This window comes from Carlito syrichta, unplaced genomic scaffold (assembly GCF_000164805.1).
Source record: "Carlito syrichta isolate Samal-C Ts95f unplaced genomic scaffold, Tarsius_syrichta-2.0.1 Scaffold303331, whole genome shotgun sequence".
NCBI classification, from domain to species: Eukaryota; Metazoa; Chordata; class Mammalia; order Primates; family Tarsiidae; genus Carlito; species Carlito syrichta.
The window spans coordinates 801,008-814,245 of NW_007247427.1; the positions used below are offsets into that span (position 1 = coordinate 801,008).

The window sequence follows — 13,238 nt, forward strand, 5'->3', positions numbered from 1 at the left end:
AACCTTTGCTACGTCTGTACCACTGCCTGGTCCCTTTCCTCCACACTCACTGCTTTTCTTGTCCATGTCCAAGACTTTTTTCTCACCCTTGATGCTTTTCCTTTTCCCTTCCAGAAGGTAAACGAAGTATAGAAAGTCTTCCCGTAGGAGATATCTCCCCCTCCATTCACTCTTCCCTAAGGGTCCCACTTTTGCGGAACTGAATGTCGAGGGGTCTCATATTCATTAAAATTGGAAAATTGTCTTCATTTGTTCAACTTTTTTTTTCTTCCACATCCCTAGCTTCAGCATAAGCTCTCTTTGTAGGAAATATTTAGAAAGTGAGATAGCCTCTGGTATTTAAGAGATCCACCTGCAATTGTTTTTCTGGTAAAAAGATCCAAAGAATGGGAATTGCGTATCAGCACTTGATGAGTAGGCACAAAAGTTTCTTTTTCTCTTTTCTGGACCCCTTCATTGAGGAACCAGGCCAAGAGCATAGGCTGTCAGCTTTAGTCCTCTGTTAGCTTTAGTTGGTTTCTTTAAGCAGAATGTGAGTTTACACATCCAATATTTTTTGAGTTCTACTCAAGATACAATAACAAAAAGAATGGGCATAAACATATGCAGCATGTATTTTAAAATTTATACTTAAAATATATACACATAAAATTGACGGGCACTGAACGCTCAACTTCACGCTGTCTGCCTGCATAAGAGTTAGCAAATAGAAACTGACCAGAAGCAACAATCAATTTTATACCGTTAAAAAAATGAAAATTTATTAAAACTCAGAGACTGCTCTGTTCCAGAATAGTATATTAAAGCCTAATGAATTTTATTAAATCATTGAGTATAAAAATATCTATGTAATGAGGCTATGAGTTTCCCATATACCCAACTAGTTCTATAATACAAGCAAATCATTTAACCTCACTGGGCCTTATTTTTTTCAGATACAAAGTAGGGGGATGATTTCTTAGGTTTTCTCTTGAACAAACATTCTGTCATTCCATTTGAGCATAAATATAGAACTCTAGAATACTATCCTAGGAAATATGTGGATTAGTATACTCATTAAAGCAGGGTTTATAATAGCAAAATTGAACATCCTAAATGTTCAAAACAGAGAACTGATAGAATAAAATTATAAAACATGAAAATACTATATAGCCATTTAAACAAGAATGTAGGCAATATTCATTGACATGGAAAGTTGTTTACAATCCATTTTAAGTGATCACATTACATTATATAATGGTGTACTCATAATACTGTAGCTAGTATTTATAATTGCCTCTTATGAACCAGTGTATTTCCCAAAGTATTTACATTATCATCTTGTCTTAGTTAATTCTGATATACCCTTATTGAGTTGAATACTATGATCACCCCTATTATACAGCTGTGGGAACTGAAGCTTAGAAAAATTAAGTAGCTGAAACTACTAACAGATGAACTGAGATTGTGTTTAGCATGTCTAACTCCAAAATCAGAGCTCTGTGGTCTGACATTTTCTATTAAAAACAAAAACAGGCCAGGCACAGTGGATTACGTCTGTAGTCCCAGCACTGTGAGAGGCTGAGGCAAGAGGACTGCCTGAGCCCAGGGGTTTGAAACCAGCCTGGGCAACTTGGTGAGACAGCATCCCTACAATTAAAAAAAAATAATGCTGGCATGGTGGCTGCTACCTGTGGTTCTAGCTACTTGAAAGACTGAGGAGAAAGGATCACCTGAGTCCAGCAGGCCAAGGCTGCAGTGACTGTGAGCATGCCACTGTGCTTCATACTGGGCGACAGAGTGAGACTGACTCAAAAACAAAACAAAACAAAAAAACAACAAAAACTCAAAACAAACTAGCAAATAAGCACTAAAAAGGATTTTGAGCTGGGCCTGGTGGCTCACACCTGTAATCTAACACTTTGGGAGGCTGAAGCGAGAGGATTGCCTGAGCCAGGATTTCTAGACTAGCCTGGGTAACATGGTGAGACCTCATCTCTATATTAAATAAAAAATCAGTCGAGCATGGTGGGGCACGTTTGTGATCCCAGCTACTTGGAAGGCTGAGATGGAAGAATTGCCTGAACCCAGCAGGTCAAGGTTGCAGTAGCTGTGATCGTGCCACTGCACTCCAGCCTGGGTGACAGAGTGAGACTCCAATTAAAAAAAAAAAAAAAAGAATCTTGAAAGACACACATTTTAATAATGTTTTGTTCCTGAGTGGTTAGATTCAAGGTTTTTTTAATGTACATTTTATTTTTATTTTTTATTTTTGGAATGGTTATGATGAGTTATTTATCAAATAAAGCCAAAAAATGTAGAACTGGATCTCAGAATGTATGGCTTCAATTTGAGAACTGAAAATATCTAGATGACTAAAAAGAGCATAGATTGCATTTTATAAAAAGTTGTATGCTAGACAATGAAATTAAATATTTCACTTATCCCCCTTAGGTACTGAATAAGAAATAATGAACTATCACTGTAAAACATGCTCTGACTAGCTTTCAGAAGTGTCACCTCCACTTCAGTCTGGTCTCTGATTATTCATATGTGAGTTGTAGGGAAAGTACATTATTTGTTTTCTGGAAAATTGTTTCTTGCTTCCCCCCGAAAGGGAGACCCTTACTTATGATAACTGCACACAACACCTGGTTTGAAAATGTCCCCTAAGCCGGGCTTGGTGGCTCAGCCTATGATCCCACGCCTTTGGGAGGCTGAGGTGAGTGGATTGCCTGAGCCCGTGGGTGTGAGACCCGCCTGGGCAGGCGAGACCTCATCTCTACAATAAATCAAAAAAGTAGCCGGGCGTGGTAGCGCGCGCCTGTAGTTCCAACTACTTGGAAGGCTGAGACGGAAGGACCGCCGGAGCCCAGCAGGTCGAGGCTGCGGTGGCCGGGAGCGGCCACTGCACTCCAGTCTGGGCGACAGAGTGAGACTCCGACTCAAAAAAAAAAAAAAGAAAAAGAAAAGAAAAGAAAATGTCCCCTAAAATACTGCTTGGAGACTTATGTAGACCCTTAAACAATATTGAGAGGAAACCAGTGTCTCCCCCAATCCAGAATCATTCGAGAACGATGACAGGAGAAACTCCTGCATGCAAACACTAAGGGTTTTTCTGTAAGTACATGCAGAGATGGGCAGAAGACTGTTAGGCACCCGGCACCACCCCACCTGCTCGGATTCACATCCTTGGGTCACATTCCCAATATCAAAGCCTCAAAGCTTCAGCCTATAAACCCTGACCTCAAGGCTCAAAGCTCTCCCAGCTACGGTCCCCAGAGGAGCCAATGTCAGGCAGGCTCCAGTTGACAGTTTTTTAGTCTCATTCAGCCTTTGCACACTGGTTTTTGTAACTGAAATTTTACCTTATATCCCAGTTCCACTAGAGGCCTGCACTGAGCCCCATAACCCAAAGTTTGTTTTGATCAGTGGTATCAAACTTGCCCTTGAAATTATCTTAAAGATTGAAGACCCAACCTTGCTGTTGAACCTCCTTGCTGCTGCCTGTACATCTGCCTGGACTTGCTCATTTGTTGGTTTTATGGTCCTCCCCTAGATCACTTATTGCATCTCAGCAGAAGGGTCTGATTTTCAGGCCCCGACACCAGTGTAAATCTGCTTATAGCAATCCCCTGATTATCCCAGCTTCAAGTAATTCCTCTTTTGCTTACACTCTCATATCACTTAGTTTGACACTTCAAATAAACTGCTCTTTGTTGGGAGCCTAAGTTCCTATTTCTCTCTTCTAGTACACTCCCTTTATAACAAACTGTGTCTTCCAGTTCTTTGTATCTCAAATCACACTTCTCAGGATGCCTTACACACAGTAGGTATACAGCAGATGCTTCTGTAACAAATGAGGCAATCGTGGCCTTTTATTTAACACAGGTTACAAAAATTAATGAGCACAAATAAAATAAATGTTAGACTTCCTACCAAAATTTTATTTCGATAGCTGTTGCTTAAAGAATTAGTACATTGTGTGTTTTTAAATGAAGATGATTTATTACTATTGTCTAACATGTGAAGAAAGACAAAAAAATTGTTTGCAGGATATTGGCTTGAACACATCAATGGCACTGTTGGACAATTCTTGCTGAGTGTTAAGATGATTTATGTAACAGACCGAAGCTTTCCACAGTAATACATTATAGTCTCAAGCTATCAACCCTTGTTCACGCAGAGACAAAAGAATCTGAAAAATACTTCTGAAAGTCTTCTCCAAAGAAATTGAAGATTATGTTGATGCTGTTTAAACTCTTTTGGAAAAAAATCACCATTACATGCAATATCTTAACTTCTGAAAATGTACAGAGGAAGTTATTATTTTTCTAATAAATGTCTCAGTTGCATTGCTTTCCATCCAGTTATCTGAATCATGCAACAAGAATGTTCAATAATGGAAGGTGAAACATGTTTAAACATTGGCATTTTTCTACCCTTAACTTTCAGGAATTATGTTACAGATTAAAAATTAAGGCATTCTGTATATGTTTGATGGCAGTGCTATTTATTTATCTTTCAAATAAAGTTCTATATGAGAAACATATTTTACAAACTTATAACCATAGCCATATTTTTAGTGTATGCATGATTGCATGAATTCATCACATAATTTAAAGATACGTACAAGATGATATCTTTTGAATTCTTCTGAGTTATGGGACTTCTTGTCACCAAAGATTGAGTGCTCTGTATAATGATTACAATATGTGGACAGAGACCCACAATGCAGTGCCTCTCTGGTGGAGAAACCTGATTTTAAAAAGAGAAGAAAAGGCCAAGTCCAGAAGAGATTTCCCATTATTTGTTCCTGGTCAGCACATATTAATGTTGTATTTAGACAGTATGGAAACATGAATTCTTTGTAAAGAAAAGTCATTGTAATTAACATTCTACTTCCAGATGTAATAATGTAGAATAAGAGTATAAGAACATGCTGTAGCATAAGGAAATGTAGATTGCAGAAAGGAGAAAATACTGTAAATAGAATACCCAATCATGGAATATGTAAAACAATGTGATGAAAAATGAGTGTGACTGTGTAATTAAACAGACAGGGGAAATGAGATCTTTCAGAAACCAGGCAAGAAATTTTCTTTTCCAGTGAAATGGGAACCTGGGAAGGTTGGACATTGGGAAAGGACTTTGGCTTTCATCAAATGGCTGAAAAGGCACCCAGGAAGATCAAACCAAAGCCGATCGGAAGGATCCCCTGTTCCTTTTCTAACCTCAGATCCTTGATTTCAGTCCCAAAATTGATCCTTCTGATTAGCAATTTGACCTCTTCTTCAAGAATCACCCCAGGGAAGATGGCCTTTCTAATGACATAGCCAGGATGTTAGCTCTGCCAGCAGAGCTTCCTGAAGAAGCCAAGTTGTCAGCCTTAGTCACATTAAATCATTCTCAGCAGCTTCCTGTGCCCACTCCCTGTTCCCGCCATCTTTTTATTCTTTAATTTTAAACATGTGATTTAACCCCATTAAAATAAAGGTGAAGCTTTATCTAAGCTATTTATGGGGAGCAATTAAATAAATATGAGGTCCAACAATTAGGTTCGCAAACTATGCTAGGAAAAGTGCTGCTGAATATCACTCCGGCTACCTTCCAAATACTCCCCTTGGGAAGCTATGCACCCGACACCAGCGCCTAGTCCACCTGTCAAAGCAGTTTTGAAACTCTTTTCCTGGAATGGCTATCAGAGCTGTCATCGTCATTTGTTGGGGTGTGACAATTAAGTTCACGAACTGGCCGCCGTGTACTTACGTTGGCAGCACGGTACAAATAAATGTATTGAAACACCCTCTCTACTCACCTGGTCTGGCCCTGATAACTTTTTTCTTTGCCCTAAGACAAAGGAAATTTTGAAAGGAAGATATGTGATGACATTCAGGACAGCAAGGGTAATAATATGCCAAGAGCACTGATGGCCGTTCCAGAAAGAGAGTTCCAAAGTTGCTTTGACGGGTGGAGTAGGAGCTGGAAATGATGCATAGCCTCCCAAGAGAAGTACTTTGAAGGTGACCATAGTGATATTCAGCATGTATGTATGTAGCACTTTTTCTAGAATGAATTTGCAAACTTAATTGTTGGACCTGGTACATTAGGTATGAATGGGGCTACACTTTTCTCCATCGTGATATTTAATCAATTGACAAATATATTGAAATTCCCTTATAATAAGATTTTGGGGAACACATCTAAATCCTCGACCAAACTGTCTACAGTTGTTTGTTTTCTTGTACGTGACCCAATCCATGGCATGTATAAATCCATTTAACAATAACTGTAGCTATGTCAAGCTGCCGTTTTTCAAGAACTTTCTATCGGACAAACATATATTATTGGTTTTTCTTACATATGTTTTTGTTTTTAATGCTTATAAGAACCTCATGAAGCAAGTTTTGAAACAGAGGCTCACAAGGAATAAGAAACTTTCCTTAGAACTCGAACTAATGAAAAGCTTGGACTATTAAACTCCAGAAATTTAATTCTTCTCAACATGCTCTGTGGCCATTCTCATCAGTCATTGAAGAAATCACCGTGTGCATTCTCAGTCACTCCAAAATCTATCTCCTCATCGTAGAAAGATGGAACACTTTATAAGCCAAATGTGCAACTATCACATTTTAAGATTTTTTAAAAAAGATGTGAAAGACTCATTGACTCTTTTATTTAGAACAACAAAAATATTCTCTTGAGGTTGATAATATTTCAAAATTACTACTTTAATGACCCCAATAGTCCTCTGGTGATCTTGAAAAGTTCATCTGTCTTCCAGAATTAGCCAAGCCTCATGATTGTACACTTCATTCTAACCCATGTTCAGCTGCTCTTGGATCCTGCTTCCTAAAAACAGTGATGCATGTTGCCTCCCATACCAGCAACATGGTGAGACTCTTCTTCTATGTCTATCACCAGGGAGTAGCTTAAGATCAGGGAGAATCTGTCTAAGTAACAATGGAATAATTTTGATTTCGTTGAATCGTTTGGATCATGTGGACTGGTATGGTTTAGACCCACTCACTTTGCTTATTTATTTCCAGTTTACCTTGAATTAATATGGTGAAGATCCAAGTTGAAATGAAAAGAATTGGCCTGAATTTCACCCCACTGTCCCTGAATACTTTCTCTCCATTTCTGTACACTGTTATCATTGATTTTTAACATTGGTAGGGAAAGACAGAGCCCATATAGTTCAAGCTGCTGTTAAGAATCTGATCTCTAAACAGATACGGGTAAATGGCACCATACAGGGTGATGCGGAATATGATTCCACCTTTGAAAGTCTACACTTATCTCCCCAGCTCCTTCTAGCTTTCTGTACTGGAAACGAGCCTCATGGAGCCTCCGAGGGCACTCCTTGTTGGCTTCTACTCCTTAAAAATGATCTCATGGGGATATTGCAGATCCTTTTAAAGAAAACCAAATGGTCTTTGTTCCAAGAAGGTTGGGGAATGGACAGTCCTTTAAACTCCAGGCCTCGTGGCCAGGCTCAGTGGCTCAGCCTGTAATTCCAGCACTTTGGGAGGCCAAGGTGAGTAGCTTGCCTAAGCCCATGGGTTCGAGACCAGCCCAGGCAACTTGGCAAGACCTCGTCTCTACAATAAATTTTTAAAACATTAGCCAGGTGTAGTAGCACGTGCCTGTAGTTCCAGCTACTTGGAAGGCTGAGGCGGAAGAATCGCCAGAGCCCAGCGGGTCGACGCTGGAGTGGCCGGGAGTGTGCCACTGCACTCCTGCCTGGGCGACAGAGTGAGACTCCAACTCAAAACAAATGAACAAACAAAAAACTCCAGGCCTTGCTCAGTCTTGAGGGAAGAAAATAAACCTGAGTCATACATACAAGGATCTCAAGTATGTGGGCAGGGGCACAGGTCTCCTGTACCAACCAGGAATGCCCTTGTAAGTCTTCTCGGACAACTCAGCCTCTGGTCTCATCAGCAATATTTCTGTTCGTCATCAGAGCACGCTCTCAGGCCCACTAATTCAATCAGGCCTTTGCTTCTGGCCATGGACATCAGAACTATTAGAACTTCTGCTGTTGACCAGGCTCAGTGGCTCAGCCTGTAATCCCAGCACTTTAGGAGGCTGAGGCGAGTGGATTGCCTGAGCCCATGGGTTCGAGACCAGCCCGGACAATTTGGCAAGACCTCATCTCTACAATAAATAAAAAATTAGCTGGGGTGGTATGCACACCTGTAGTTCCGGCTACTTGGAAGGTTGAGGCAGAAGGATTGCCTGAGCCCAGCAGGTTGATGCTGGAGTGGTCGTGAGTGTGCCACTGCACTCCAGCCTGGGCCACGGAGTGAGACTCCAAACTGAAAAAAAGAAAGAACTTCTGCCGTGAACTGCCATTTTGGGTTACCCAGGGAGTCCTGATGTCCTGCCTGAAGTATGCACTCCGCAGCATCTGAGAGCCAGGGAGTCACAAACTCTCCTTTATGAATCCTCCGGAATCTCTATGTCACCATAGCATGGTAGATACCAGCCAATACAGGGGACCAGAGCAGCAGTCAGAGGCTATGCTTTGCCTAGCCTTCCTCAGCTGCTCAAGGTTATACTTCCCTAACAGGATATTTCTGGCCTCCTGACAATGTGAGATTAATGTTACATACTGTGCTGTCAACTGGCCAGTGCAAAGTCTTGGGAATACAAGATATTTACTCAAACCCATGAATAACGGTGGTATATTTGCAAACTTCCTGCCTTTATAGAGTCATTTTAGCATTCATTTATTCATGCATGCATGCATTCATTTAGTGATTCATGAGCTCATTATTCAACAAACATTGAACACTAATTCTAACTAGGCAGTTTCATGTGGAATAAGAGAAAATATTGAATTATATCCATTGTACTGTATCCCTCAAAACTGCAAATTGTCTTTACTCTTAAACTTACTATTGTTAGGTTAAACATATTTGTATTAAGGTTTTTTTTAATTTTTAATTTTAAAGATACAGTTCAGGGTTAGGTATACAAATGTTCATTAGGCAGGTACCTGTGTTGATGAGGTGTGCATCCCTCCCCGCAACCCCTGGCAGTTTCCCACTACTCCCAATCTTTTTCTTATAGTTTTACGATAATTGTTCAAGGCTCGCTTCTGAGTGAGAACATGTGATACTCAGTTCTTTGTTGCTGTGATGGATCACTCAGTATTGTATTAAGTTTTTAAAAGTCAAAATAAAGCTGTCACACCATAGAAATCAATGTTGAGGAATTAGCTAATTCATTTTCACATTCAAAAATAGTTAAAAATTAGTCTGACATTGAATGTTTTGGAAGTTCTGGGACATTTTGACATTTGTACTATTGTCACCATGCTTTTTATATGGCCTGAGTTGCACTGTAATTGGCTCAAGGCGAATAACCATAGCATGACTTCTAATATGAATAACAGAAACTACTAAACCTTACAGTGTTAAAATTCTTGATCCATATAACTACCTGTTGCCAGTTAAGTTTTGTGATTTGGTATATAATTGCATGGATTAAATAAAGTTAATGTGTAATTACATGAAAATAAACCATGTAGCTTAGCTAAATTGCAGTACAATTGTTATCACTGAATGTAAAGTGATACCAATTAAACCTTCCTTTAAAACACCACAAATTAAGATTTAATTACTGAAGAAACTCTAGAATTTAATCGTGGTATAACATAGGTGAAATATCCCTTAGTAGTTTTTTAGATTTAATGGCCTTTCCAAAATTTAAAAAAAACGTCTTTCTTCTTTATCTCAGACATTCATTGGTGCCTGATTGAGGAAAATTTCAAACAGTTACCAGTTAACTTTTTAGAAAATGGATAAATCAACAATTAAGCAATTGCGATGTTGACAAAGAAACAAATTATGTAATCTTATGCTCATATAGAGTAAATATTTTATTTCATTGGGTGGGCAATGGGGTGGGATTTGGGAAAGAAAAGACCTTATATTAATACTAATATTAATCCTTAAATTATGGAATTTTGCTTATCAAAAACAGTTGGGTGTTGGCAATTTGGTATCATTCAACCTAATAAAATAGTTGCAATTAAACTATTTATGTAAACATCGTAGCAATAAAAACGCCCTATTCTCTCATAAATTCATCCCTCGTATGTATTGAGTTGATCATTTACCAGCTGAGTGAAAACAGACAAGTTGTTTAATTTCTGAGCCTCAATTTTCTCTTCAGGAAACTTGGGTAATAAGAGCTACACAAACGATTATTGTAAGGATTAAACGAAGACAACATTGTCAAAAGACTCAATACAGGGCTTTCTATAAAATAGGCATTAATAAACAGGCTTCCCCTCTCTCAAGCCTCCCCATTAGGCATCTTTTTTGCTGCTGTTTCTAAGCATACTTGCAAAGAAACTGATGGCTTAGATCTGTCAGGGTCTAAAATATATCAGGCAAGTGAGAATTTAATCAACCCTATAATTTTGACACAGAGCACTAGTATATTTTTTTCAGACAAGAGAAGTACACTGTTAACAGAAGAATTTATTAACTAGTGTCTGAACTTTTAGAGCTGGTGATTTTTTTTTAAAGCAAAACTTCAGATATTTTTTAAAAAATTATCTGCAGGGATGAATCAAACTTCCTTTCATATATCCTGTCTAACCTCCACGTGTCTTTCTATGACCAGGTCTAGATTCCAGATGTTCGAAGTAGCTCTTCATTTAATCTTGTCTTCTGACGGCGCCTAAACAAATATATCAAAACTTGTATAACATTTAGCAAGTGGAACTTGAAGATTTTCTTTCTGTTAGACAAATAGACGCCATCTGGAAAAAATAACCCCAGGCACTTGGACGCAAGAGCATGACGCTTATTGGCTGAACACCCAATGAATACCTTACACTACTTTTTTTGGCTTCTACCCTTTGCCTCTCATTTCAAATCTCGAACATTTGAGCAGGCGCTGGACTGTTAGACAAGGGAATCTTTGTTAACTGTGCATTCAGACACTCTGAAGGCTCTCTTAATTGGAAAGATAAGCTTGCAAGAATTATCTGGACCAAAATGTTTCCTTTCATGTTATGACACCTGTTCTAGAAAGGACTGCCACATATCAATGTGTGATTGATATTCATTGGTAACAATGTTTTATTTTAAATTCTTCCTTATAGTTTTTAACATTCATTACGTTCGTTTTAAACAGGTGTGTCCTCATATAATCTTTCCTTCCTTCTTCTTTCCCTCTCCTCCTATTTTAGCTAAAGCTAGTTTGTAAAAGAAGAGAAAAAAACCAGATATGTTAATGGCAGTTATTCTACTGATTGACTTTTATTCCAGGATTAGTATTGTAATAATATTAGTATTATTTTGCCTTTGAAAATGGACTAAATTTAAGTGATTGCAATAGTATTTATCAGCTTTTAGGGGAAAATCACATTAATGTTAATAGAAATCATGAATGTAATCTTCACTTTTTATGATAAAATCTTTGTGATAAAAATAGCTTTGAATGGCATTTTTTTTCATGTCAAACTTTCAGTGCAACCATACTTATGCAGCATGCTTAAGTTACTTCTTTTCTAAAATTTTCTTTTGTCAGTTGTGAACAGGTAGCTTTTCAAAACCCAAAAGCAATTGCCCAGAACTTGTGAATTCATTTTTATTACATCCCATGATCTGAGCAGTAGGAACCCTATGAAACCTGTTTGATCAGATATTAATTTTATAAATTGCCTTCCTTCCCTACCATTCCCATGAAAAAGGTATTCAGCTAGATTAAAACTCTGGAAAATCTTCATGAGACCTTTGAAATCTGTTTGAGTTCAACTTTTTGGAAAAATAAAACCGCCTAATGGAAGCAGTCTTTATTTCAGAAGTGGATCTGCCTTTGAGGCGATTTTCTTCCATGCATAATGGTGAACTGGCAGCAGGATAATCTCAGGGTTTGAAATGCCTTTGTCAAATACATAATACTGCTTGTCATCAAACCTAAAGGGTCATGTGTGTTTGATATGGTGATGAACAAGAAGATGATAATTTGCAACAATTGTCACTTTTGCCTTTTCACAGTCCTACCCGGGTCCCAGCCTGGAAAGTGAAGACTTCAACATTCCACCAATCACTCCTCCTTCCCTCCCCGACCACTCGCTGGTGCACCTGAACGAAGTTGAGTCCAGTTACCATTCTCTGTGTCACCCAATGAACCATAATGGCCTGCTACCATTTCATCCTCAAAACATGGACCTCCCTGAAATCACCGTCTCCAACATGCTGGGCCAGGATGGAACACTGCTTTCCAACTCCATCTCTGTGGTAAGAATCTGCTTACCTGTTTATGGTGGGGAGTGAAGGGAACAGTAGGGTCAAGGACTGATTTAATGCGAGGACCTTTACATTGTAATAACAGCATTCTGGAACCATTTTTAGCAATGGGAATGTTTTCCACAAATCCTATAAAACTTTAAAGCGATTTTCCATTTTATATTTGTCAAGGCAAAATCAATTAATTATTTGTGTGATCGCTCATATTTATAACCCAGAGTCCTAAATACTATCTGAAACTGCACATACGGTTAGAGTCAAACTGGTTTACCAATTTCCAGATTAAAAAAATGTAATTTTAAAAGACACCACTTCTCATCCCTCCCTGTAGGTGAAATCGCCACATCTTCAGAACAGGAACTGCTATTCACCTTGAATTTTCCTCCTATTTTCCACTCTCAAATTTCACAAATGGACATTGTAGGAAAGCAGGAATACAGTTTTAATTTTAATTTTGAAGGTATAATTCTGGTGATCAAAATATATCTACACTAAAGTGTTTCAGTCTATTGGGCCTGTTATCTAACAATTCATAGTGGCAACTAATTTCTCAAGTTTAATGGAAACGTGTATCAACCAGAAAAGTAGGGGGAAAAAATCGAATCCTCAGGTCCTGTCTGGGAATTTTGGGGTCTGTATTTTTAACAGACTGTCCTACTTGTGAAACACTGGCTGATCATAAAAGCTTTCCTTCTGGTTTTTATGTCATCTAAAAACTTGATGATTTTCTCTGTATATATCACAGTGGTGAAAAAAGAAAATCAGTGGTATACAGCCAAGAGTAGAGCTTTTGACCATGTCATGAAAACCGTCCTCCCAGGTTAGCAGTGAGTTTTAATTAGCACTCTTTGGTTTTCATTTTCAGTCACTTAACGGTCCCACTGACTCTCTTGTCATTTTCATAAGTCACTGAGCACTGCTGTCATGTTCACAATGAACAAATTGATTAACTTGCTCATATTACGTTGTTTCTGATTAAAA

The 13,238-nt window shown here is 38.5% G+C and overlaps 1 protein-coding gene across 1 annotated transcript in view; it reads left to right on the top strand.

The window, feature by feature from the left end:
* Positions 1-13,238, top strand: part of TOX (thymocyte selection associated high mobility group box) — a 299,971-nt gene that overhangs the window by 160,818 nt on the left and 125,915 nt on the right. Inside the window, exon 3 of the mRNA XM_008058400.2 lies at positions 12,006-12,248. Coding sequence (XP_008056591.1) covers positions 12,006-12,248 — 243 coding nt within the window. The remainder of the gene's footprint in view (positions 1-12,005; positions 12,249-13,238) is intronic.